The 25,671-nt window shown below is 38.0% G+C and overlaps 2 protein-coding genes and 1 long non-coding RNA gene across 5 annotated transcripts; 1 reads left to right on the forward strand and 2 right to left on the reverse strand.

Moving 5' to 3' along the window:
- Positions 1–332: 332 nt before the first annotated feature.
- c22h14orf180 (chromosome 22 C14orf180 homolog) lies at positions 333–18,999 on the forward strand. Of its 2 annotated transcripts, XM_008400173.3 has the most exons (10): positions 333–787; positions 2,133–2,163; positions 6,738–6,824; positions 8,550–8,670; positions 11,411–11,441; positions 11,894–12,002; positions 15,071–15,234; positions 15,340–15,472; positions 15,777–15,800; positions 16,909–18,999. In XM_008400173.3, exons 1-10 carry the CDS (start codon positions 635–637, stop codon positions 17,112–17,114), a joined length of 1,059 nt encoding a protein of 352 aa, XP_008398395.1. In that variant the 5' UTR covers positions 333–634; the 3' UTR covers positions 17,115–18,999. The 2 variants fall into 2 exon arrangements, with proteins under 2 accessions (XP_008398395.1, XP_008398396.1); XM_008400174.3 differs by lacking the exon at positions 15,777–15,800 and having other exon boundaries at positions 338–787.
- Positions 14,579–15,454, reverse strand: LOC145549984 (uncharacterized). The gene is made up of 2 exons (XR_014085790.1): positions 15,363–15,454; positions 14,579–15,229 (listed from the first exon to the last, which is right to left on the reverse strand). It is a non-coding gene; the product is annotated as an uncharacterized LOC145549984 (long non-coding RNA).
- A 716-nt stretch (positions 19,000–19,715) lies between the features above and the next one.
- On the reverse strand, positions 19,716–23,415 carry tmem179ab (transmembrane protein 179a, genome duplicate B). Of its 2 annotated transcripts, none has more exons than XM_008400171.3 (4): positions 22,944–23,415; positions 21,518–21,655; positions 21,358–21,436; positions 19,716–21,281 (listed from the first exon to the last, which is right to left on the reverse strand). In XM_008400171.3, the coding sequence occupies exons 1-4, from the start codon at positions 23,327–23,329 to the stop codon at positions 21,108–21,110; spliced, it is 777 nt and encodes a 258-aa protein (XP_008398393.1). In that variant the 5' UTR covers positions 23,330–23,415; the 3' UTR covers positions 19,716–21,107. The 2 variants fall into 2 exon arrangements, with proteins under 2 accessions (XP_008398393.1, XP_008398392.1); XM_008400170.3 differs by having other exon boundaries at positions 21,518–21,658; positions 22,944–23,414.
- Between the last annotated feature and the right edge of the window lie 2,256 nt (positions 23,416–25,671).

Consider the following 25,671-nt stretch of genomic DNA (forward strand, 5'->3'; position numbering starts at 1 on the left):
GCTTTATCTCTGACCTGTTTTCTGTGCTCATTATTTTTTTGTTGTTGTTTTGTTTTTGTGAATCTGTTGGTCTGTCCTGAGATGACATCAATCCGAAAAAAAAAAAAAAAAAAACTCCAGAAAAGAAAAAGAAGTTTGTTCTTTCACAACATGTGACAAGGTTACAGAGGAATGAAGACTTCCCTCAGGCACTTTGTTCATCTTTCTATCCCCTGCTCAGGGATTGGAGAAACACTCGGCACACTGGTGGAGCTACCGCGTCAAATCAGAGCAGAGATTGGCTCAGAGCGCTGCCACTCGCACAGCAAATGCTCTCCAACTTCCTCTGTCCTCCTTTCCTGGTGCAGCCTGAGAGGAGGGAGGAGAATGGATCTTTTCTGTGTGAGACGCCGGCACTACCTCACACTGCTCCTTACCACCTGTCCTTGACTTAGTGAGCACAGGCGGGACAGGCAGCTGGCTTCCTTCAACAGCTTTCCTGTTTGTTTATCTGCCAACATTCTTTAAAAAAAAAAAACATTTCCCCCACTGTGCTCTTCTTCCTGTGGTGCTTCGCTGCAGAAGTGAAAGACGCTCATCGTCGGCCAGTGAGAGCTCTGATGGGAGGCAGCTTTGACTCTGGCTGGGACTGGGGATGCTGAACGGAGGGAGGGAGGGCCTGTTTGAGCTGGGACAGCAGTTCCAGCAGCAGGGGGAGTACCAGGCCGCCCTCCACTGCTTCCTCAGCTGTCTTCTGGGACTGACCCATGTACAGAGCTTCACCTCTCTGCCCAACTGCCTGCACCAGGTGAGCTGGATGGGAGCGGGACACGCACAAGAACAGCTTTCTCCTCGCAGGATCATATGTTTGCTCAGCTGTGCAGACACATTTGCATCACTTTATGTATAGATAATGTTTCTTACCCCAAAGTAATGGCCATGTTTAACCTTGATGTCTTTAGCACCAATGTCGAGTTTAACAGAGCAGGCTGTTATGTGCTTACTTGCTGACTCTGGAAGATCCCCTTCATCCCATCCGGAATGTTGCTGAATGATAGCAGGTGTCCAGTGACAGTCTTCTTTTTATGTTAGGACAATTATGTTTTTGTACTTTATCAACTTTTAGCTGATTACATTTCAGGGTGTTTTACAGTTTGTTGGTTTTTTTGTTTCACAATAGCAAAGCTGTAATTTCTTCCCCTGCTGTAGTGCATAAAGGAATGTGCCTTAAGTCAAAACACTGCCGTCATTCCAGAACTTTACAACACACAGCATGATGTTGACCAGACCTGCCTGGCTGTGACAAGAGCAGCAAGACTATGTTGTGAAAAACACAACTAAACATTTTTGAAGCGTATGCAGTACTATCCTATATATCAGAATCAAAGGTGTGGGATTCACATTCTTCTGCTGTGTCAGGATGAGGTGTATACATTTTCCTATAGTCATTTTCTCATCTTATTTTTTTTAAGTCAAGGATCAACTGACTTACTGGGAATTAAATATGAGTAATTCATGAGTGCATTCAGATTATTACTCGCCAAATTAATTAAAAGTAACTTATGCCATCGACTTCAGTTTCAAAAATCCAGTGAGTGATTGGATTTTTCACTGGCCTGCATATCTCGTCCTGCATATCACATGACAAGATCAAATAATGTTGTTGTTGGGATATTTGAATCACACTTCTATTACAGTTCTGTAAAAACACCTGGTAAAACTGTATTCCTTTGAGTACACTGTAATGCTGATGCAGCAGAATCTGTCAACATTTTTTTATCTTCCAAAATGTATAAGTGACTCCCAGTGTGAGAAAATTTTATTTCAAACATCCTGAAAAAATTCAAAAAACATGTTTCAAAAGTTAGAATTTTGAGTGAGACTAGAATGACCAAGAACAAGAAACTTGAAACTTGTAAAGTATAAAGTAAATTTATAAAACCACGAGACTGTTTAATTGTTTGGGGCAGTGGTGGGGACAGTGGTAGTGTAGGACGTAGTGAGAAGCTCTTTGGGATTTAAATTAATTTAAATCCCTTTTTACAACAAAATATAACTCTGTCGTCTGCAAATGGCATAAATCGTAAAATTGCTGAAAATTTAATATTCAATACTTTTCCATGTTTGTTGGTTGTTTTTTCTATACTTCACAGATTGCTGAACTGTTCATCACTGAAAAGAACTGTATCCTTCCTAAAAGTCTGTCTTGTTTCTCATGTTGTTTTTAAAATCAACACGTTACAGAAATCAGACTAAAATACTTTTTTTTTTTACTTTGTGAGGCAAACATGCAGCAGGCGTGTTTTTGATTCCAGGACCACGGAAGATGTAGATCATATATAGAAGGTAATTTGAGCAGAATGGGATGAGCGGATGTCTCTGGACAAGTTCATAATAACCCATTTGTCCCAGAATGCCACATGCTTTGTGTGCCACTCAGAAGGTGTGTTTGTCTCTTAAGAGGATTTGTGGGCTCTTATCTCAGTACAACAGAATGGGAGAGCACTAATTAACCTGCATCTGCGCCGAGAAGCGCATGCATGGATTTCCACTTCACTGCCACTATAAACTACAGCAGTACAGGACACTGAGATAATAGAAAGGTGTTCTCTTTCAGGATATATTACCCTCGCGGCTCGTCTCATTGTTACTGAGATACTTCTGTGCTTAATTTAGCCAGCTCAGGTTATCCACCTCTGCATGGCTTTACCCATCTCTGTCTAAAACAGGTTCATTTGCAGAGTTTCAGTCTATCAGTGGCTATCGCACTGCAACCTCCCGGCCTGCTCAGGACACCGTGACAGAGTTAAATCTTTTGAGTTACATAAGCTCATTAATAGTAATGGGTTTTGTCGGGTCAGATTGGGATGTTTCATGTACAGTAGAGTAACACTCTCTTACTTTTAGTGTAACATTACAGTCGTAAGAATGTCCTATTGTATTGAAATAATAATAATTGTTAAAACTAAGCTACAATGAATTTAAATATAGTGTTAATAATCCTATAGTAGCAACTTGAATCATCAGTGTATTTTACTGAGATTTTATGTTACAGACCAATGCAAAGTGGCAATAACTTCTTCCTTAATCTTTGTAAAATAGGTGAAGCTCTGTACAATTGGATAGAGAGCACATTTAAACAATTTTTCTTTTCAATATTGACACAGATTTCCAATAGGATTATGTCTGGAAAAAAACATGGATAGGCTTGGATCTAAACCATTCCATTATGACTTGTGTAAATGAAAGTGTTCATCACTTTCCTAAATATTTTTCTTCTTTCAGTGTCATGAAAACTAGATCTGTGAATGACCAATGAATGACCTGCCACGTCAATTTTATTCATACAACATATTTCATAAAACGAAAAAAGGCTTAAAAAGAAATGTACAAATGAAAGGTGAAAATAATTGAAACCAATAAGTCATCAGATACTTGGATTTAAAACAGCACACAGACACAAAACATCCAGTCCCGTTAAAAACTCGAGACAATGCTTGAATTTTAGGACGCAGTTCCAGCTCTTTGGTTTTGGGAGCAAACACATGAAATCATAATGAAATAAAGAACCAAAAGCTAATTTAGAGTTGATTCTAGGAACTAAAATACCTGTGTTTGAGCCTGGGGAACTATGTGTTCTGATACTCCAACCTGAGATGTAGATCTGTGCAGCTCCTCTAGAGTTACCATGTGGCACATTTTGTTAACTTATAAAGTTTTAAATGGGTTAGCCCCCCCATTATCTTCGGGACCTTTTAAATTTCCGGTCTGTGTCCAGAACTTTAAGATCCAATAATCAGTTATTACTGACAGTTCCTTGGACTCGACTTAAGAGGGAAGGAGATCGAGCTTTTTCTGTTGCTGCTCCTGTTTTATGGAATAACTAACCTTTCCAGATTAGATCTGCCCACAGCCTGGATCATTTTAAATCGCTTCTTAAAACTCATTTTTACTCTTTGGCATTTAATTGATATATTGTTTTGTGCTCTGTTTTGTTATTTGTGTTGTCGTTCTTGTACAGCACTTTGGTGCAGTTTTATACCTGTTTTAAAGTGCTATATAAATACATTTGACATTGACATTGTCTGAACGGGGCTGAAATGCTTCTTTAAACTTCACCATTTTATCCCTCCCCTTCCACTGTTTCCTTAATCCTTTATAATCATGTTTGTTCTTTAATGTTCTCCAACAAACCTGTTAGTTTTGCTGGATTTATAGAACTGTTGTATGACCTTTGTGGACTCTTTTATATCACTTTAAAAGGCAATAAAGTGATTTGAGGTTGAGGCTGCTTGAGGTTTATGGTTGTACTGAGAAGAAAAGTGCAAGACATTCAGTTAACGTGAATAATTTGGAAGGCACTATAGTAATTTTCACATCCATCACATGAGCAGAAGCAGTAGAGCTGTGCTCTTTTTGCAGCTGCATTCTAGGGAAGAAGGTTATAGGTCAGTCTGCCCAAACAGGAACTAGGATGTGGGAACTTTATAGTTTCACACAAATGTTTTATGAGAGCAAAAATACCAGCTTCTTCTCTCATGTTTCTCTATGCAGGATATAAATACATGACCTGGGGAAAAAAATGAATTTAAATATTCAAATAGCCTAATTCCCTGCTGATGTGAAAGACCAATCTGCACACAAAAAATGGGACACAAATTGTATGTAGCCAGTGTGTTGTATTAGAGATGAAAATAAAAAATAATCTACATCATTCTTTAGAAAGGATTTTTAGTATTAGTGATGTCCAATTAAAAAATTTCTATGTCATGGCAACATCAATCAACTCAGTATATAATGCTGTATATTTCCTGTTTAAATGTACTTTAAAAACAGTTACTTTGATCACAGTGTGAATGTTAGGCATATTTAGCTTGCAGAGCTGCTGAAGTCAGTTCAGTCTAAAGTTGAGTTGATGAAACGACAAAATAATAATTACTTTAATTTAACTTGAAACAATTTCTGGTTCCAGAATGCGACATGGTTTGTTTTTTTGCCTTATTCAGATAGATTTAGAGGTTGTTTATTTAGTTTGGTTTTGTTTAAACAATGTTTGGTATGATTTATGTCTCCGTTTTAAACCTACTCCTGCTTTTTTAGAATTCAGTCAAATTTGTTGAGTGTCTTTTAGTTATAAAACCTACATAATGTATGTTAAGAATTATTTTTTAAAAATGGTTTCTTAATTTAAAGTTTAGTTGTTTCCCCAGGAGGTCATTTCAGTTTACACCTGGGTCTCATGGCAGGTGTGAGCGGATTTGCCTTTGAAGCTTCTAGTGTTAATGCAAGCTGTTTTTTTTTCTTTTCTTTTTTGTGTTATTGGCGTCCAATTACCAGTTCAGAGCAGAGGCTGTTCCCAGGAAGGGATTGTGCATGGTTCCTGTTGATGGATTGCTGTGCTCCAGGCCAGTTAAATATAGCAGTGAGAAGAAGAGCGCCAACCTTGGGCAATGCTTCATCCCCTTTATTCTCCTGCACAGATGGCCCACCCTATAGCTGCTGTAGGTCCAACTGCTTGCTCAGGTTGAACAGTACTTCTCCTGGGTCAGAGCTGCCGTTTTTCTTACACACCTGACTGTATTCCGGCTCTATAACCGTATTTGGATTCTAATTAGGCAGGAAACAATTTGCTACTACCTCTGATTCATTTTTACTTGACTGTGGTGTTGATAGCATATGTGTTCTGTTTGCTCCTTTAATTTGTGGGTTGTGGCAGCGATGAACCACAAACATAAATTCAAACCCTAAATCGACCTTGGACCTCTCCAGAACATTTTCTCTGAGGTGTCTGCTGAGTTACCTGGCCTTCATAATACTGTTCTTTCATGAACGTCTGAGGTCTTCACAAATCAGCCCTATTTATACTGAGACTGAATTATTGTACCAATTGGGTGACTTCTGGAAGCTGTCAACAGGTTTTAATAAGAAGTATGTGGCAAAATGTCAAAATGTTCAAGGATTGTGAATCGTTTTGAACAGCAATGTGTGCTCCATTTCGTCCATTTATGGGTTTGCAGATAAGTTTTTGTTTTTTGTTTGGATTGTAAAGTTTTATGGTTATTGAGCATGTAACAAAATCAGGCAACCCTCCTGCTCTTCAGAAGAGAAAAATCTATTGTTTGTATTCTTAACCTTGTTGATGTTTTGGTGTAATTCTGATGTGGAGTCACAGAACTGATACAAACTGAGATGTTTTGGTTGTAATTTTTACTCATGGGAAATCTGATGTTAAGTAGGACACCTAAAAAGAGACTGGTGGGTTTATTTTAAGCACTCTCTGTTCCATTGGTCATCATAATAATCTGACGTGCATCAACAGTGTCTCTTTTCAGTGACAAGTACACTAAGTGCCCTGAATACTTTTGCAAAGTGAGCTATTTTTAGGATGTTATTCATAGAGTCTTTTTATGGGAACAAAAAAACAAAACAAAAAAAAAAACCTCCTGTCGAAATCTTTTACAAAGAATTTGAACTGAAATTAGAAACTTAAAAGATTAAAACTGGCGTTGAAGTAAGGATAAAATGCAATGAGAGATTTGTTCACTCTCGAACACAATGTGTGATTCAGACACTAAATCTGAACTTTAAGATCCACACGACGAGATTAACAGCCTGCTTTGGATTGCTACACCTTCTGTTTGGCCTGAATGGCTGTTGTCCAGCGGGACGGAAAAAAAGAAACGTGACGGCTGTTTTTAACTCCCACAACTGACTAATCCTGTTGTCATCTGAGACCAGTCCTTCACCTATATAAACAGATGGGAAGGCCCTCCAGTTCATCCAGGCTGAAAAGATGTTCTACGAAGTGGCATTGATCGAGCTCACTGCTCTTCAGGGGAGTCCAGGTGAGTATTTTTCTTAAAAGATCCACTTTTCAGGGACGATTTCTAGGAAAATGAGCGCACACACAGATCATGTACTGCGCAGTAGTGGACTTTGATTTTGTGGTGTTTGGCTCTGACTTCCAAGAATTTCCAATGACCTACATTACCAGGTAATATGTATGAGATTTGGCAGCTCATATATAGAAAACAACACTTTAAGAAAGTAGCTTTAAAATGTTTGCTGAATAATAATATCATAGGAGCTTAGTCTTTTGGCCAGTATAAAATTGTAAGGATCCACAAGTAACAGATGTGGTTGATTTTTGATGTGCCAGTATCAACTTATGTTGATTCTGGTTTCTTTCTTTTAAGAGCTTTCATTTACATACACTAAACACACCAAACAGAAAACATGGTGGTGACTGACAAGTTACACAGCTCTGCAATTAAAATGTTTTTACTAATATTAGATTCTTTAAAAGGTTAAGACAGAACAGGTTTAGCTTCCTGTTCCAATGATGATGTCTTACACTGTTTGTGTTTTGGAAGTTGGAGCTTAAATCTGGAAATGACCTCACATCTGAAAAGTACTTGGTCACATCGGCTTTGTTCATTACTGTAGTGCTTACTGCTGTTAGCTACCAGATGATGATAAAAGACATCGTGCAGCATAATGTGTGCGTCTAGTCTCGGCTTTCAAAAACATTCTTTGAATTTCTAACTGAGAGCTTGGAAAATCCAGGTTTCAATTACAAGCCAAAAAACAAATGTCTGTTCTGCCTCCATTTCTAGTTTCCTTCTGCTTTTGTTCTTCGTCTGAAGACTATTTTTAACACCTCGCTAAAAACTGAAGCTGGTCAACTTTGTGTTTTATCCACGCAATGATTTTTGATGTCACGGTCACGGTGGGTATAAACTGGTTTGCTAAAATAAGGTGTGTGATACTACATGTAATTTTGAAAAATCAACACAAGTCTGACATTTAAATATTTCAAAATTGACAGCTTTATCTCGTTTTACCATAAACTTGGAGGTGCCTTGTGTCGAGCAGTCAGAGCTAGCCTAGGCCAGTCATTCATCACCTGCTTTGTTTGCCGCTCCAGACGGCTGCCTATTCCCCTCCGTCTGCTGCTGAGGCAGCAGAGCAGCGCTGTGTGGGCTTGGTGGAGGAGGTCAGGGACAGGCGTAGTGGGAGATAAATGGTCACATTTTTTCATTAGGAACTGTGTCACTCCAGCTAACCGAAGCACCTGAATCAGCACTGACTCAGGTTGGACGGTAGACTTCTTCAGAGAAGCCATTTTTCTTATCCACCTCAGTGTATTTCCTCTCTTGACAGCTGACATGTTTATCACTGTATTTGGATTCAAATTGAGTAGGAAGTCTTTTGCCTGCACCACTGATTTGTTTTCATTCACTTGTAGTATTGATAGCGTATGTGCTTTGTGTGCTTAATGTGCTCTCCTTCTGTTTGTGGTTCGTCACTGTGTGCTTCTCATCGTGGGCGTGGAAACCGTGTTGTCTGCTCTGCCTTATCTGCTCTCTCCTGTGCTTATCTCTGCTCTCTTGACTCCGGCCCTCAGTTGGATCCTCGTCACATTTCAAGCTTATAGTCTGCAGCAGTGTCAGACAGGCTGATAGTTGGTTGCTGAAATTTATCTTTTGCACTCTGTGTGGATTGGGAAGAAGAGGGGGAGTTTGCTCGCTATTGACTGACTTACTCCATGCCCTGTGTTTCGGTAACAGGGCCTCAGGAGGAGGCCACCCTGGGCTCTGCAGGATGGACAAACCCAGAGGAGCTGTCAGAGCAGGCCTCTCAAGCGCAACACCTCGAACGGCTGGCTCAGCTCTGCATCATGAGCAAACAGTAGGTAAAACTGTGTCCTGCTGAGGCCTCAAATGTAAAGCAGTTAATGGGGTGAAAGATGTTTTTGCAGGTTTAACGACTCAACAGGCTCATTGTGGGTGGATTTACTGTCACAAACTATATAATTTTATTGTGATGCTTAGCTTTTTATTTTCTAAATAATGCTAACATCATATGGATGATTCTGTTGCATTTTCTTATTTGCCTCACATAACCGATGTAGAACTAGGTCCTAAAAATTCAGGATATAAATATAAATAATTAGATTTTTGCTGTGTGTGTTGTGTGGGGTGTTACTGAATTTTAATAAAGATTCACTGCCTTGCAAAAAAAGAACAAAAACTAATTTCAAGAATCTATATCAATACACAATTAGCTGAAATAATTCCTAAACAATTTGAAATTACAAATAGATATATTAGGCTTTTTATATGACATATGTTCCACTTACAGAGAACTCTTACTTTAATGAGTTGAATGTTTTTTGCATATAATGAGGAAAAAGACTCCGCTCTCTCTGCCTGTATCTGGTGTCTCGGGTGGCGTTGGTACTTTGTTCAGGCCGTACCATACGCCTTATTTTCTCTGCCTCTGTTGTCATTGCCTGGAAAAGGCCATTTAACCTGATTGCTGCAGAGGGTGACAGAGGGTGGAATGTTTGCACAGTGGTGTGCTGGTCACTGCGCTTAATTAATGCAAGGAGCATACAGTAGTTAAACATAAATGAGATGGTAATGACTGAGCATGGCTATGCTGGTATGGCTCGGGTTTCCACCTAAATAAGGACACAGGAATGTGACTCTCCTCTTACGTTGCCCCTCTGCGCTTTGGAAATGTAACCCAAAAAAGACTGGAATGTTTGGAAAACATGTAAACTCTCTTTGACCTCTACATGTAAGAAAATGATCCCTCGATGGTCTGATTAGATCTAATAAAAGCCTCAGGCGTCCTTCCTTGTGAATAAAAATCTGTAACTGGTCCCTAATATTTTAGGGTAAGGATTTCTTTTGACAGAGATTTTCTCATGGAGAGGAAAAACTAATGGGACACCACATTTGAATATATTTATAATCAGGTAACAACTCAAGTAATTTACACATACAAAGAAATGGGAGATATATTAAGGTGATTATTATCAAAAACAGGATTTTATTCAGTATTTAATTATTTCTGTAAGCCTTTTCCATACTTATTTTTATGTAATTTTTACATCATTACTTGGCATCCAATTTATGAATTTATATGCACTGGTTGTGCTGCTTGGGTTGTTACTGACATCTGGTGAGGATTTCGTATCAACCGGCTCATTAGAAACTAATTTGACTAATTAGATTTTTGTTAAAGCAAAAACGCTACAAACATGAAAGATTGTAGCGTTATGTTGTTTTATGACTTTTGGACCATAAAAACAAAGCGATCATATTATAATCACTACACATTTATAGTATAAAGCTTTTGCACTCAGATTTACAGAACATTTGAAGACCGGTATGAAAAGTATGACAACTTTTGAAATGATGAATTTGTATGAACCTGGCACCTGGTTCCTCCAAGCTGAACACTAAACACAGCTTGCTCTACATCTGCAGGCACATGCTTGGCTGTGAGGGCCACCAATGCCCTTGGTTGACTTTTTCAGGGCAGGTATGCACGGAACGACTGGCAGGTCTTCAATGAAACGCGTCACGTTCACTTAGCTTAGCACTTGACAGGACACCGACAGGGAAGCATGAGAAAGCAAACCAACCTGTACAGCATTCCTTCCATAATTCTCCCTGGAGTTTAGAAGGCGGCAGCGCTGGCAGGAACGAAAGGTCTCCACGTCCTCAACGAGGCGCCTGCATGCCTACAGCTGTGTTGTCCACTCACAGCGCGCACGTGTTCAAATGTCCTGCTGCTATGATCCAAACTGTGAAACTCAAGTGCTCTGCTGGTTTGAACAACAGCTTCTACATTGTAGGTCACATTTAATTATTTGTCAAACATCAGTGTGTTAACGATATCCTATCTTTATCACTCTAAAGAAGCACAAAGACATCTCTCTATTAGTTAAGGATTTTTTAAACCAATGTAAACGAAGCACTTAAAATAAAAATCTAAAAACTCATCAGAGCAAATTATAAACTCAAGAGTCATATTTTTTCTAATAACATAAATATCTGCTCCCTTCCGGTCAACTAAATCAACATCTAAACAGAAGGGAAACAAAACAAAAACGTGACTCTGAAGCATTTGTGGATGTCTGCTGTTTACACAGCTCAACGTGGCACAATAACCTGTTCAAACAATGTCAGATGATAATAAAATAAACAGGTTTACGATAAGAGGCAGTGAGCTCGAGTTAAACTAATACTAATCCTACCTGTAGTTTATAGTGAAGCTCTTTGTTTTTACTGTTTTCGTCTTAAAAGAGACCCATAACAAATTATTATATCTATCAAGTATTAAACCCAAGCCTCATAAACTCAGGCATCCATTAACAGCGTTTATGGATGCCTGAGTTTGCAGCAGTGGAAACAGGAATAGCTGATACTAAGTAAGCGGTTGCACTGGTTTAGCACTAGAACTGATTTGGTGGTGAACTCCCTACTGGTAATGTCCCTGCAAATACTTATTTTTAACATTTTATTATTATTATTATTATTATTATTATTATTATTATTATTATTATTATTATTACAAACAGAGAAAAGATATTGTAATTTTTGTGTAATGCTAATTTTCTCTCTTCTCTTCTTAGACCACATCTTGCCCTAGAATACAGCGGTAAGGTATGTTTGGGAATTTCATTACTGCTTTTTCTGCCTGTGCATATATAAAGAATATTGTTGATTTGGACAAAATCTTTCTTAAAATGATTCTGATCCTTTTCTTTTTCTCTTGTCTTCTTATAAGACATCCTGTGAGAAACTTTGGAATACCAATAGATATATATTTCTTAATTTGAGAAGTTCATTAGCTCCAGTGTAAAAGCAGGTTTCTTCCATTTGAAAATTTTAGCTAAGGTAGAGTCCTTCCTCTCTCCCAAAGAGCTCAAAAAAGTTATTCACTTTTCATATCCACTCACTTTGATTACTGGCATTTTTTGCATGTTGGTTTAAATCAATTCTTTGTTTTCAAAATCCTGCTACTCGTCTAATTACTGGAGTGAAAAAGTATGGATATGTTACATGTTTTGGCTTCTCTACATTGTCTTCTTGTTTCCTTTATCTGTGTGATTTAGGCTACCAAGATTCATCAGAGGACCTTCGGTAACGACCATCCAATAACTGCCAGAAGCCTGGAGCTCATGGCAACCGTCTATGCTGAGATCGGCAAGACTGAATACTCAGGTAAACACTCAAATGTTGCAGAAGAGCAAAGTAAACACAAGTCTCTTTCCAAAGAAATGTTGCAACAGAGATGCTTAAAATACACAACTTAATAGCTGCTGTAAATCAAACATGGGTGTGTAACTAGTGGACGACGCCTGTTAACATTGTTCAGCGGCAGTGCCTGTGAAAATGCACAGCTGATCTGAAGTGCTTCTGCGGAGAATGTCAAGCAGTGAAAATGTTAAATTAATGAACACTTGCAGTTGTGTTGAACACAGGAATGGTTTTATGCAGAACAACAAGCAGATATGTGGCTCTGTGACAGTTTGAGGCCACGATTTGTTGCGTCGTGAGCATGCTTCGCTTGCACTTGCAAAGCCAAAGACTCTCTCGCTCTCTTTCTTCCTTCCAACTTCTTAACTCTGCATTTTTGTGAGGACTGCTGTGTTGTAAAATGAGTAATACATTAAAATCACCCAGGCTGCTAAGTCAGCTTTCTGAGAGAGGCAGCGGAGCCGAATGGTAGCTGTACTTTGTACAGCGTCAAAGAGACACAGCAATATACATGTAGTACTAAAGCTTGTCAGAATCCTTTATTGCTCACCACAGAAGATTATAAACAAGGTATTGCTTCACCGAAATGTTGTCTGCTGTTGAAGAAAGCACAAATTTAAATGTTCTACTTTTTGTTACTGCTTGTTGTCAAAAAGTATTTAGTCTCTTATAGATAACCCAAAGAAGTTAGTACAGCATTAAGATTTTAGGTCATTATTTGAGTTAAAGGGGGAAAAAGCTGTTAAAACCAACTTGTGCCATTCAATTCAACAACTGCTTTTAAGTGTTTGCTAATTTGCAATGATTTTTTCCAGACTGTCTTTGCATAGTTATTTTAATTCAGCCACAGAGGAGAGTTTCTAAACCAACCAGAGTATCTCTATTGTGTGTAAGTCCAGACTTTGACTGGGCCATGCTAAAGCCTTTTGTAAGTGGAATCATCATCCTGTTGCATAACTCCTGTGCACTTGAGGTTAAAATAATAATAAAAAAAAACATCAATCACCACCATGTTTTCTGTTTGGTGTGTTTTAGCTTTGTTTTTGGTCAGCAGCTGTTTTAACCTTGGAACATTACCATTGATTAACAGTAAATTCCAAATGCACATGAAGTTGTACACTTCATCATGTTTGTATCCCCACCACATATAAATGTTGGACAATGGTTAACTCCTTTAAAACACAATACATTATATTATTTGGATAATTTATAACAAATCTGCATAAATGGGCCCCAAATGCATAACATATGTTTTATTTATTTCTTTATCAATCTATTTTACAAATTTTAACACAAACAGGCTGTTTCCATAATCTGATTATCTACCTGTAAAAATAAGACAATTTGAATTATTATTTTAATTTAAAAGAAAAAGAATTATGTTATTTTTTGATCACTTCTGTGTATTTTAAATGACTCTGTGAATGTAAAGTTGCTCCAAAGTTGTGTAATTCAAAATTGCCAACTGCAGAGTCTGCCTCAAGGCTTTTCGATCGATTCAGATTTGTTTCACTCATAAATAGAAACCAGACTCATGTCGCCGAAGTCCCTGTAGCAACATGCAGACTCATTCCAGGCTAAGCCTTCTAGATCATCTACAGGATTTACCATTGTTTGTTTTGACTTCTGATTCAAGTTTGTTCCCCCGACATGTCCTTAGTCTCTCTCTGTTATTTTTAGGCTTATTCATCCTAATAGACCTTAGACACAAGTTAACCTAACGCATTTTATCAGATTAAGGGTGGAAATACAGGACTACAGCTAAATGTAGAGATAACTTATGAGGTTTTGAGCTATTTGGGTTTGGTAGACCAGCAAACATTTCAGTTCAGTTTCAATTTATTAAACTGAATCTATTTCAAACTTGTTCACATTATTCAGGAAGTATTTTAGGAAAAAAATATAGAAAATAGTAATTATTTTTATTTTTTTTACTTTTTTTACTTTAATAAAATTTGAAGTCTATATGTTTTAGTATAGTCATCACACCAAGTAAATTCAGCAAATCAGTACAATTAGTTCTCTAGTTGTCTTTGGATAAGCTAAATTCTTATTGATTTATAAAACAAACTATTTAGTCAATCTAGTGCCCAATACTGACCCCTGTTGGATGCCACAAACAATAAGGAGTTGTTATCTGCCAGTTAATTAAATAAATCAACAAAACTTAAAGCTACCTCTTCTGATGCAATGACTTCAGTTCGTTTAATCAATGTAACATGATCTCTTGAATCATTTGCATTTTTCAGTCAACAAATAACCCACCCTTTGTATTAACTAACATTTCATGGTTACCGTTAAAGGCGATGTTGTAACAGCTCAACATGGAGTGAGAGCTGTCGAAAAGAAAACACAAGCTTTCATTATAAACTTTATCCATGTTGTGATTCAGTAGTTTTGACAAAAAAGAAACATTAAAGCTGCCTCACAATCAGGATGGAGGCTCCTAAATACTATAAGGGTTACTAAGATTTCAGTTTGCATCAGTGGCTGAAGTATCAGCAAAGGAAATATTATACACCAGTAAGAAAACAACCGTAAACATTATGAAGAGGTTTTTAATGGATGGCAATGACCACTACGTCCTAGAAAGTAAAAAAAAAAAAAAAAAAAAAAGAAAGAAATTAAGTCTCTAACACATTGTTTTTTATTTGAAAGATATAGATACAACTCATTTGCTGCTCAGATATTTAACGGCATTATTAAGGAGTAATAATTGTTTAGAAAATCAGATAAACTGCCTCTACAATCTTTATCTATAGTTGCATTTTCATTGTTTGTTGATCCCTTCCCAAATATTCAATTGAATTGAACAGAATATACTTTATTAATCCCAGAGGGAAATTCACACTTTAACGCTGAACAATAGCAGAACAATAGCAACATGCAAGGGTTAACATCCTGGCTCCTGTGTTGGGACACATTTGCATGTTCCACATTTACCTTCGGTTCACTCTCTCCGTCTTTACCTCAGACAGAAACATTAATCAGCTCCCTGCTCATGCACAGTGTGATCATGGTATTCCCTCTAGACTCTCTGGGCCAGTGCGTGTCGGCGCTGTCCAAACGCTTCGCTGCTGCAGAGTCCCTCAGAGACACCGTCAACTGTCTTCCTCATTCCCACCGCGAGAAAGTTTGCGAGGTGCGTCACAGAAAAGACGCGCACCACCAACAGGAAGACACGCCAAATCCTAAGGTAGGGGTGGGGAGTTGTTCACAAAATACATGTTATTTCTCGTTTATTTGTCTGGTTGAACTGTTATGTGTGCAGAATATTCATGTTGAGTTAATTTCAATGTAGGCAACCAGTGGCAAAGTCCCTACCTCCATTCTAAAGAGGCCAAGTCCTAATTATGGGTCAGACGCAGAAACCAACCACAGACGGAAGGGCGAGCGCAGGGTTCGATTCAGGGAGCCGGAGACCACAGTACACGGTGAGAAAACTCAACTTTTAACACTTTGCAGAGTTCAGTTGCACGACTCTTAAAAGTTTATTCCCTGATGTTTGTCATTGTCAGCTGTACATTCACAGGAATTTAATTAAGAAAATGCACTCAAGCATAGGAATGCATAAGCGACCAAACATGAGAGAGCAAATAAATCTTGCAATGCAAATCACAGTACATTAAGTCCTGAGTGAAAGTGGACTGTCAGACCACAATAACTGATTTGTAGCTGGTGCATATCATTGAAGTTGGCTTGTGTTGACACAAAATCTATTCTCTGTTGGCTTCACAGATATTTACTGTGACCCTTTAGGTGGTAAGTTTATTCAAAAGGAGCACTGAGTTGCATGGGGGAGCACCAACAACACTGCAATGTCTTTGCCAATATCTACTGAAAATCATCACACAATTTAGCTTTCATGATTTGTTACAAGCTACTTTTGCTTGATGTACACACTGTGGTTACACTAATCACTGATACTCCCTTGTTTTTAAGAATCTGAGGCACATAAATATCACAAACTGTACTAAAATGGTTAATTTGTAGTCAAAGGGCATGTAACATAATTTTTCAGATTTGGAGTTCATGGCAGTTTTGCTCCTTACCCTAAATGATAGCGTTTCAATTCAGAGAAGAAAATTAATTTTACATAAGTAAGCAGTAAATTAAATTTATAAAAAATCAATCATACACACAAAAGATTGGATCCCAAAAATTACTTCAACCTTTGAGTCAAGCACCCTCTTCTTCATTGGGAGAAATTATAACCTGAAGTTCATAATTGTTGTTTTCTAAACATGCTGGAGGAGAGAGCGGTTCATGACTTAATGCAATCTGCAGACATCACCCGATGTTTTGTACTGATAGAGAGTATGCATACTAACAGCCTGTTGTAAAACAAAGTCTTTCTTTTACCAAGTAAACAATATTTTTGCAACCAACAGCTGCAGTTGGGTTGGTGGTCTAGCTGTTGATTTCCTGTGTAAGCTATCTGTTCCAGCTAGGTTGTTGTTCATTCCCTTAACAGTTAGGGAACATAGGGAAGATTATTTTTGGTGCATGAGGAGAAATATATCCTCTACACTTATTTACTTTCATTGACCTTATCAATATAATCTTTAGATGGTTAGAAAGCTCATTTTCTTAAAAGAAAATTGTGTAGCGCAATAATCTTTCTTAAAATTACTTATCTACTTTGAAAATTAGTGGAAAGGTTAATTATGACATATTTAAATTTCATGCTTTTAACATTTATAGGTATATGGCTCTAAAATGTGATGTTATTTGCCTTTTGATTGCAGACAATCAGCTTTTTTTCTATTCTGTGCTTCTTGGATCCAAAAACAAAGTCTTTTGCACACTTTCATTTAAATGCTCGCCATTTACAAGCCAAAACACTTAACAAAGTGCTCTCATTTTTCAGCCTATGAGACAACGCCGGCCCGGCCCCATCTTGCCCTGTTCACCTGCCTCTTCCTGCTCATGTCATTCCTCGGCGTTGCGATGTACTGCACCGACCGCAGGCGGCCGCAGAGAGCATGCGAGGAGCTGGAGGCTGCTTTGGCCGTCTACCTGGTTCACATGAAGCAGCTCCTGTGGGGCTGCTGGATATGGCTGACCATGCAGTGACTGTGACAGACCACAGATGGAGACATGGAGCTTTTCTTTTTATATATATATATATATATATATATATATATATATATATATATATATATATATATATATATATATATATATATATATATATATATATATATATATAATTGGAGGTACCTAAGCCTACAAACAGCTCAGCCATGTTGCAAGGCTCTGCAGTGGTACCTCTGCACCTCTCCCCCACTGAAAAGGGAATATGTTTAATCCCAGAAACATGTAGCTTCCATCTCTGTATGTATGTTTCTACGTATGCACTACAGTTTGGATATGCCACTCCATATGTAAGTTGTGAAAATATGTTTGCACATTTGCAACTATGATGCTCACATGTTCCCCACAATGATTTCATCCTTCAGTTCAGGTTAAAGTCTTTTTGCCTGTGAGTGGATGTTTCCAAAGGAATGCAAATATTTATTTTTATTACAGAACACAATTTGTGTATCTAATATATCCCAAACAAATGAATGTGTATATATGGCTCAATATAATAAGGTCTATCACTATCAGTATTTAGCCTTGTAAATCCATATTCACGAATGTAGAGCTGTTGGAAAATGTTTCAGAAGTGCCCGTCTGCAGGGCAAAGAATCGGGTGTTTGGTGTTGATCCGTTAGAAGGTGAACACAGGGCTACATCACCTCATACTATGGGGTTAAATGGGACGTAAAACATTTTATTCTTTCTTGTCCGTCCGTTCCTTCCGGGATGTAACATCTGTAGCACATTCTAGTTAATCAAAGAGAATATACTTAAACTACAGTGCCTTGCAAAAAGCCATTACATGCTCTTTTCTGTCATCCTTTATCTGCTTATTAAGATTTTAAGTGAAGTGGAACGAGAATAATCCATGATTTCTACATTCCTTTGGATAGAGAGTGTAAGGTACTTTGGCTGCACTTGATTTAATTTAGAGGTATCAAAGTAATGGGGGCTAGACGAGGTCAGATTTATGTCACATTTGTGCTTGTTTTTCTCTGATACTCCTGGCATCCTTAATGAATATCAGAGTATTTTTGCCACATATTTGCAAGTACTCACTTCCTCTCTCTCCTCTGGTTCCCTCTCAATTAAACTCATCTGCAAACTGACCCTTAGTTTTTTTGACTTCTACTTATATAGAATATTGGAAACCATACATCGTTTCCTATCCTTTCCACAATACTCTATATTTTGTCGAGTCTGTCACATAAAATCCCAACAGAAAACATTAAAGTTTCTGGCTGTACAGTTGCAAAATGTCATGGTGAGGGTCTATAGTTTTGCAAGGCACTGTATATGAAGGATGATAGTTTTAATAAATCTCCCCCTCTCAACTGCCTGATGCCCCTCACCCTTGAATCTCACCTGTTATGTGTATATATATGTCTGTCTTCTACTGTGTGTCTGTATCAATTCAAAAATCCCAAAATATACTTTTACTTTTGTTGTTTTCTATTTTCTCACCTGATATCGGTGTAACTCCGATTCCAAACTCATGTGTATATTTGGACGAGAAGAAAACCCTGGAACAATTGAGGCCAAACTCAGAATTATATCAGAACCAGATACAGAATTTATTGTAGATATGAGTTATATATGAGTTCATTTATCGAATGAAGCAAAGAAATTCAAAAAAAGCAGCCAAACTTGCACACAAATGGGTTATATAGGAATCAAAGGGCACAGTGATGCACATCCAACATACCTCTTGTTATGAGCAATAAGACAGTGACAGAACAGTGCTGTCTGTATGACAGGTTTCAGGGAAATCATCATGATCCTGTTTGATTGTGGAGATCTCACATTTTAATTTTGAAGCAATATGGCAAATCAACACCTGCACAGAAGAAATAAACAAAAAACAAAACAAAAAAAAGATAACACCCACAGCTCCATACTGTAAAACTAAATTGTCATTAGCAATAAAATGATTCCCAGTAAACCCACGTCCTGTATATGCACACTTAGCTGCTTTTTACTGTTGTCTGAACATTTATGGTCACTTTGGAAAAAGTGCCTTTATAGAGGGTTTTCTTAGTTCCTTTTGTTTTATGTTCTCTATTGTTTTGAATAAAACTGTCATTGCCTATCAAAATCAGATAACTTGGTTGTGCTCTTCCTGACCAATAGAGGATGTGATGTAATAGCCACAGGAATGCATGCAGGTATACATACATATGTCACAGCAGTAAAATATATTGTTTTTGTAGCCTATTAAGGGAGAAGAAGAAGCCTCAGTCGCTAAACAGCACATCATAAAATCTGTTTTATATCTCACTGATGCTAAAAGCTCTTTTGGCCTAGCTGCTAAATATATTAATGCTTTGAGTTGCAGTTTATCATACACAACTCTTGGTAGCTGCTGTGTAAACACACTGCAAAAGCGCAGATTGATCTACTTTGCTTACGCATGCAAATGAGTCTCAGTTCACCAAGATGTGCCTTTTCACAACAAAAGCCTACCTAAGGAGAACGTTAATCTAGAGACGACCAGAAAATAATAACTACACCTCTTTATATCTAAAACCACCCGCTCAGCTTGTCATGCACTGGGTACTATGCAAAAAAATTTACAAATAAATATGATTTAAAAAATAAATAAATAAATAAATAATTTCCACAAGCTCATAAATACTGAGTGGCTAGAAAATTAAGAGTTGAAGAAAACTCAAGTATATATTTCAGGTAAATAGTTGGCTTGGTTTGTAATCAATAAGCAGTGATTAAAACCTGCAGTTTTTTGTCTGAGTTTCATCCAAGGAAGAAAATGATCCATTTGATTTGATTCTATGACAATGTAAAGCAGAAGCCAATTCATTTTGATTGTCTCCACAGGCAAACGTTGGTGAATCTTATGGCAGAGATGAGAACCTACAGTTCTGGTCACAAGTAGGTTTACATAAACTCACAACAACTTTCATATTTAATTTGGTTTTTAGTTGTGCATTTCAAATGTTTTTTTTTTTTTATGCTAAACCGGTGTTACAACAACTCACTACACTGAATTTTAAAACAAGAATTCTGACTGCGTGTTTGCTTAAATCAACGTATGTTTATAATTAAAGATATGAACTCAAATATAAACATAAATTCCTGATACAGTTTAGTTAAAACTCCCTTGGTTAGTCACACGCTGATGACTTTTAGTGGACAACAGAAAAGATTTTCTGAATTCTGGTTCAAAACTAATAGAGCTCATTTAAATTTGTTGGTGTGACATCCCTGATTTTAAGGGAAGGACACACTTTTACAAAATATTAGAGTTGAGTACTTTTCAAAAGAATGATGTTAGCCTGCTTTATCTATTCCAAAGCTAGTCTGGGTAGCCCCTTTTTAGGTTTAAAAGGCTTTGGGCTAAATAAACTAGCATTACAATTTTGAAAAGTACTGACTTTAAAATATTCTGAAAATACATTTATTACATTTAAAAGCTGTGTTGGGTCTGAGAAACCAACGACTTTAAAGAAGTCTACCGATTCAGCTAAGAGCAATGTTATGTCTTTATTCTAAATGCTAATGAACTGTCACCAAATGAACCAGTCTGGGTTACACAACCAAGGTTCGATGTTGTCTTGCTGCAGCTGCATGAGGCAGACAGTCTCTCCACTGTCTTGTCCTTGGAAAAAAATAAAACAAATATGGAGCTTTTAATGAGAGCATTCTGGCTTGTTTTTGTTCAGCACATAAATAAACCTGATTGAGTGATTTAAAGCTTGGCAAATTTTTATTTTTCTCCACAACAGTAGTGAAAAGTTAAGGCCAGAATTTAACATCTCTACAACCCAACCTGGCATTTTGACCAATAGATAACTCGTGGATGCAATTGTTTATGAAATTCAGTGAAGTTGTTTGCTGTATTATCAGCCCACCATAAAAACGGTTGAAATGCATCATTAATATCTAAAACGAGATCCATGTGGATGTCGAGCGTATGTGAACTTGTGACGAGCACTGTAGGGGGCAGAGATGAGAGAGTTGTAGTTTCTAGATCAGGCCAGTTTTGAGGTCAGAGCTGCAGCGTGAAGAGCGGCTGAGCAGCAGTTCCTTCTCGTGGATCAGGGAGTCGAGCAGATCCTCCTGTCTGTAGTTATGGTAGACCTTCAGGAAGGCTAACACTGTGATCCCAAGCCAGGACAGCCAGGCAGCCCAGAGGCCAAACTGAAACAAGGACATCCTCCATTTACGACCGCACTTCAAGAAATATCAGATTGATCTAGGAAACAAAAACCATTACCTGAGCTATTACGAACTGGTCATAGAAGGCAGAATTGTCCACGCCGAGTTCAAGGTCCGTGTCCTGCAGCTCCTCACAGCTAAACAAATTAACCAGACGTTAAAGGGGACCATATGATGCTTTTTTCCTTAAAGTCAATTATTGTGTGCTCCTATCTCACCTGTTAGGCATGGTCCCACTCTCAGTGACGGCATCGCACCACAGATTGAAACCCACGCTGACAATGGTGCTGGACAGGAAGATGGTGAACATCACCAGGGAGCTTATCATCAGGTTGAGGAAGGCATTGAAAAATGAGCTGCTGGGAGAAAGAAGAAACATACAAAATCGGTCTATGCTGCTCTTAAAGCTACAGTACAGCCCTTTATATAAGCCCTTTATTTTATTTCTTGGAAAATGTGAATACTGCATAAGACCAACAGAAAAAAAAGATTTGGACACAGAATTGTTACGTAAGAACACTTCTGAGGGACAGTTATCCAGATGACAGTTATTGACACCCCACACAACGAGAATATGCCACAAAAGACAATTGCTAATGAAGGTTATATGAAAGCACATTAGTAATGTGAAGTTTAAAGGAAGGAACAAGTATGTTAGAAAAAGGTGCACCAATATCAGGTAAAAAAAAACAACATACCATTGAATTGAAAGGTAAAATGGTAAATAGTTTTAATTTGTATGGCGTTTTATCAAGTCTGGGGATAGCAAAGCGCTTCACACTACAGTCATTTACACCATTTACACACTGATGGGGGTAAGCTACATTGTAACTTGAGCTGCTCTAAAGCAGACTGACAGAAATGAGGCTGCCATTCAATTGTCTTCCTAAACTCTGAAATGGACATTAACAAATCCCTCATGGCTGTAATTATTTCTTTTGTAGGTGGACTCTTGTCTACCACACTTTTTCCTTCCTCCAAACTTTCCATTGATATGGATACGGCTCTCTGTGGATAGAGAAGCTTATTTTACATCAGCCTTTTCAGACGTATACTGCTTGTGCAGGGTGTCAATGATTCCATGATGGACAGCTATATTATCCATAATGGCCCAGGCCATAACCTTGCTGCATCATCACAGTGTGAGATATGTTTATTTTTTGATGTTACATGATATGATGCTTTTCAGAGACACTGAATTTAATTTATTTACTTATTTATTTTTATGAAATGAAAGCCATAACCATCAAGGTTAGCAGACATAAACACTTTATACCAGGAAGGTCTAATAGACCTCATAGAATAATTCAGCATGGCTTAATTGTGGTGATAACTGTTCAGTTCATCACAAATCCAGACTTAAAAAACTTTGTTATTGTGGTGTACTTTAGAGACTAAGGCGGATTTTTCATATTCTGAAGAGGTACTGCGTAATTCTCCAGCTGCAGGGCAAGATGACCGCGCGTTTTAATAGATGCGGAAAATATTTTGAAATTCTAACACAAAATATAGGCGCTGTATTTAGCCTATAGTGGCCACATACACACTTTTAAACCTATAAATGATGAATCGTGCTTCCATTAGGCTTTGCATCATGTTTCCTACGTAGCTGTGCTCAAGGGGAACATGTGAACTGCCACTCACTCGTCGTGTCCTTTGCACAAAAAGAACAGCAGCCTCCATGCCTGCACTGCGGATAGGATGAGGGATGCAATCCCGATAAAAGTGATGAAGCTGCAGGAGCACTCGGGTCCCCACTCCTCCACGATGAAACGCTGCTTCGACACGGTGATGTTCTCGTTTTGCCACATTCCACGGGTGAACAGCAGACATTTCCCCCCGAAGTCCTCCGAGTTCTCCGACAGCGGCACCACGGCGATGAAGCCGAACACGAAGGCCAGAAAGTAGAGGATGCACTGAACGAAGATCAGATTGTCGAGGGCCATTTTCCCGTCTGACGCCTCTGCCTGCTGCCCGCCGGAGAAAGTGCGGCTGCGCAGTGGAAGCAGAGACGAGCGGAGGCGCAGCATCCGAGGACGAACTGTGCAGCAAATTAATGAGTGGGCAGAGGCCTTCGGGGCTCTCCATCTGCATCCATACCGTATGCGATGAACCGCTCCACTGCTGCTGCGGTCTTAAACTGCTGAGAAGGACTTAAGAGCTGCCACGTTTTAGAGCGCAACTACAGTTGGAGTGGATTTGACCAAAACTGATTTGAACGGTTCCTTGCGGTGTCTTATGTTGGATTAAACACACTGTAGTTTTCTATAATAATAATAATAATAATAATAATAATAATAATAATAATAATAATAATAATAATAATAATATTTTAATATCCGACCAAAGAAGTTACAAACTGCATTTTGATTTTAAAAAATAATCTCAGAAATAAAGAAGAGTAATATTAAACCATTCAGGTTTTGGGACACATCTGGTGCTCCATACTACATATTTCTTTTTAGCATAAAGATTCCTTCTACTTATCTTTTGTACTTTAAGAACTTTAAGTATTTGATGCAATTCTCATTTTAGTTTTAGCTTTTCATTGGAAAGACCTTGTTGAGTTCTGTTTTGTAGATATTTATTTTGCCTGCTATCATCCATTTGTTGTCTTCAACACGTTCAACACTTTTTTCTTGAATGTTGCCCTTCCTCTGACCCCATACGGTCCTAGGAAGTACTCCAAATATGATAATTTTAGCATTAAACTATATTTTTATTTAAACAAACCTTGACATTTTTATTATGGATACCAACACATCTCATCATCTGCAGTAAAATGTTTTAACTACAATGAATACAAATAGACAATTATCAAGTAGAAAAATTCTAATAAAAACCATGATTTTCAAAATACTGGGTTTTACTTCGAGTCCTTCTAACAATATGAGATGCAACATATTCTTATTGCACTGATAGCCTACATTCTGCTATGCATGCTCAAAAATAAGAGTAATGGTTTGTTTATACATGGTGACAGTCTTAAGGGAAGGGCAGGTAGCGGCCTGTCGCAGCCATCTGACATGCTCCAATGAGCCCATCTGCTGAGCTGAGCAAGGTGTCTCTGTCCCCTTGGTGGGACGTTGCCTTCTCACAGCGCCCTCCAGTGGGCAAAAATCCCAACTTCTAGTCTGCAGACATGTTATGATCACCAGCTTTAATTGTAAATCCTTTTGTTGCAGAATGTCAAAACATACAACTAAATAAGCTCTTTTTCTTCTTGTTTTTTAACTTAAAAAGTACAGGGAGTTATTTTTAATGAATAATGTCATTAATGTGAACCTGTAGCTTTTTCATCATCAGGGATCTCATGGAGTCTTTTAAAACCAGGCTCCATTACTATCATTCTTGTAGTTTTCCTTGGAATATTCAATACAACATAAAGACAAGTATTTATATGTGTGCTTTAGAGATAACAGGAGGCTATTTGTATCCATCATACTAACTGCAGTATTTCCGTGGAGTGTGATTTAGGCCTTGTCATTTTGCTGCAGCTCTGCACTCTGATTTTCATGATCTTATCAGCTCACAGATTAGCTTGAGTTATGTTTGTGTGCGAGAGGTTTAGGCTTTGAAGTTGATTCGATTCCAGAGAACTGAGACGGTTTTATGGTGTGGTCATATCATTTTAAAGGCTTCTGAAAAGTACATAACAGAAAATTGTGGGATGGAGATTTTCTTTTACAGTTTAATTTCAAAAAATAATAACAAAAAATGTACATCATTACTATGCACTGTACACACCCCATACAAAATTCTTCTTTCAGACACAGAAGCTTTCCCCCCCAAAAAATGTTTTACTTTTAATGGATTCTCTGGACTTTAGATTTAGATTTGATCTGTTTTGTCTTTTTAATTGTATAATAGTATCGCTAATTTAGAAAGAGAGGGATTCATCATATTTTTAAAAAAGAAAATTCCAATCCATCTGAGAAGCAGATGAATTGTTTCTCAACACAAAATGAACTAAATGTAGCTGAGCTGATGTCCTACCTGATTAGACCTTGGGCAGCCTCTGGTATCAGAAGTGCTGCAACGACTGCAAGGTCAAAGTCTTAAATTTAAAAAAAGCACGAAGAGGAAATTACATGAGCAGAATTCCAAAGCCCATTTTTAAATAATACAGCATGTGTGGACTCGTCAACTGGGCGCAGGGGAGATCCGCAGGAGAAGTGTGTCAACCTGAAATGTGTGTTAAGTTATTCACTCACCCGAACAAGAGAGGGATAAGGGGAGGGATGCTAACCCAAATGCATTCCCTGGACTCTGGGTAAATATAGAGGGGAATGGGCTGAAGAAAGCATTGGGAGGTCATCCATTTTTCATGAGATACTCTGTCTGCAAAGCAAACATCCCTTTTTTCCCAAGC

This window comes from Poecilia reticulata, chromosome 22, assembly GCF_904066995.2.
Source record: "Poecilia reticulata chromosome 22, P_reticulata-male-v2, whole genome shotgun sequence".
Lineage (NCBI taxonomy): Eukaryota > Metazoa > Chordata > Actinopteri > Cyprinodontiformes > Poeciliidae > Poecilia > Poecilia reticulata.

Bases quoted from the DNA above. Each gene is read 5' to 3' on its own strand.
- c22h14orf180 (XM_008400173.3), top strand. From the start codon at position 635: ATGCTGAACGGAGGGAGGGAGGGCCTGTTTGAGCTGGGACAGCAGTTC. The intron at 12,003-15,070 runs GTAAACACTCAA...TATTCCCTCTAG, and splicing joins CGGCAAGACTGAATACTCAG to ACTCTCTGGGCCAGTGCGTG. The intron at 15,473-15,776 runs GTGAGAAAACTC...TTGGCTTCACAG, and splicing joins GCCGGAGACCACAGTACACG to ATATTTACTGTGACCCTTTA.
- tmem179ab (XM_008400170.3), bottom strand. From the start codon at position 23,329: ATGCTGCGCCTCCGCTCGTCTCTGCTTCCACTGCGCAGCCGCACTTTC. The intron at 21,437-21,517 runs GTGAGATAGGAG...TAATTTGTTTAG, and splicing joins AGTGGGACCATGCCTAACAG to CTGTGAGGAGCTGCAGGACA. The intron at 21,282-21,357 runs GTAATGGTTTTT...TCCTTGTTTCAG, and splicing joins ACCAGTTCGTAATAGCTCAG to TTTGGCCTCTGGGCTGCCTG.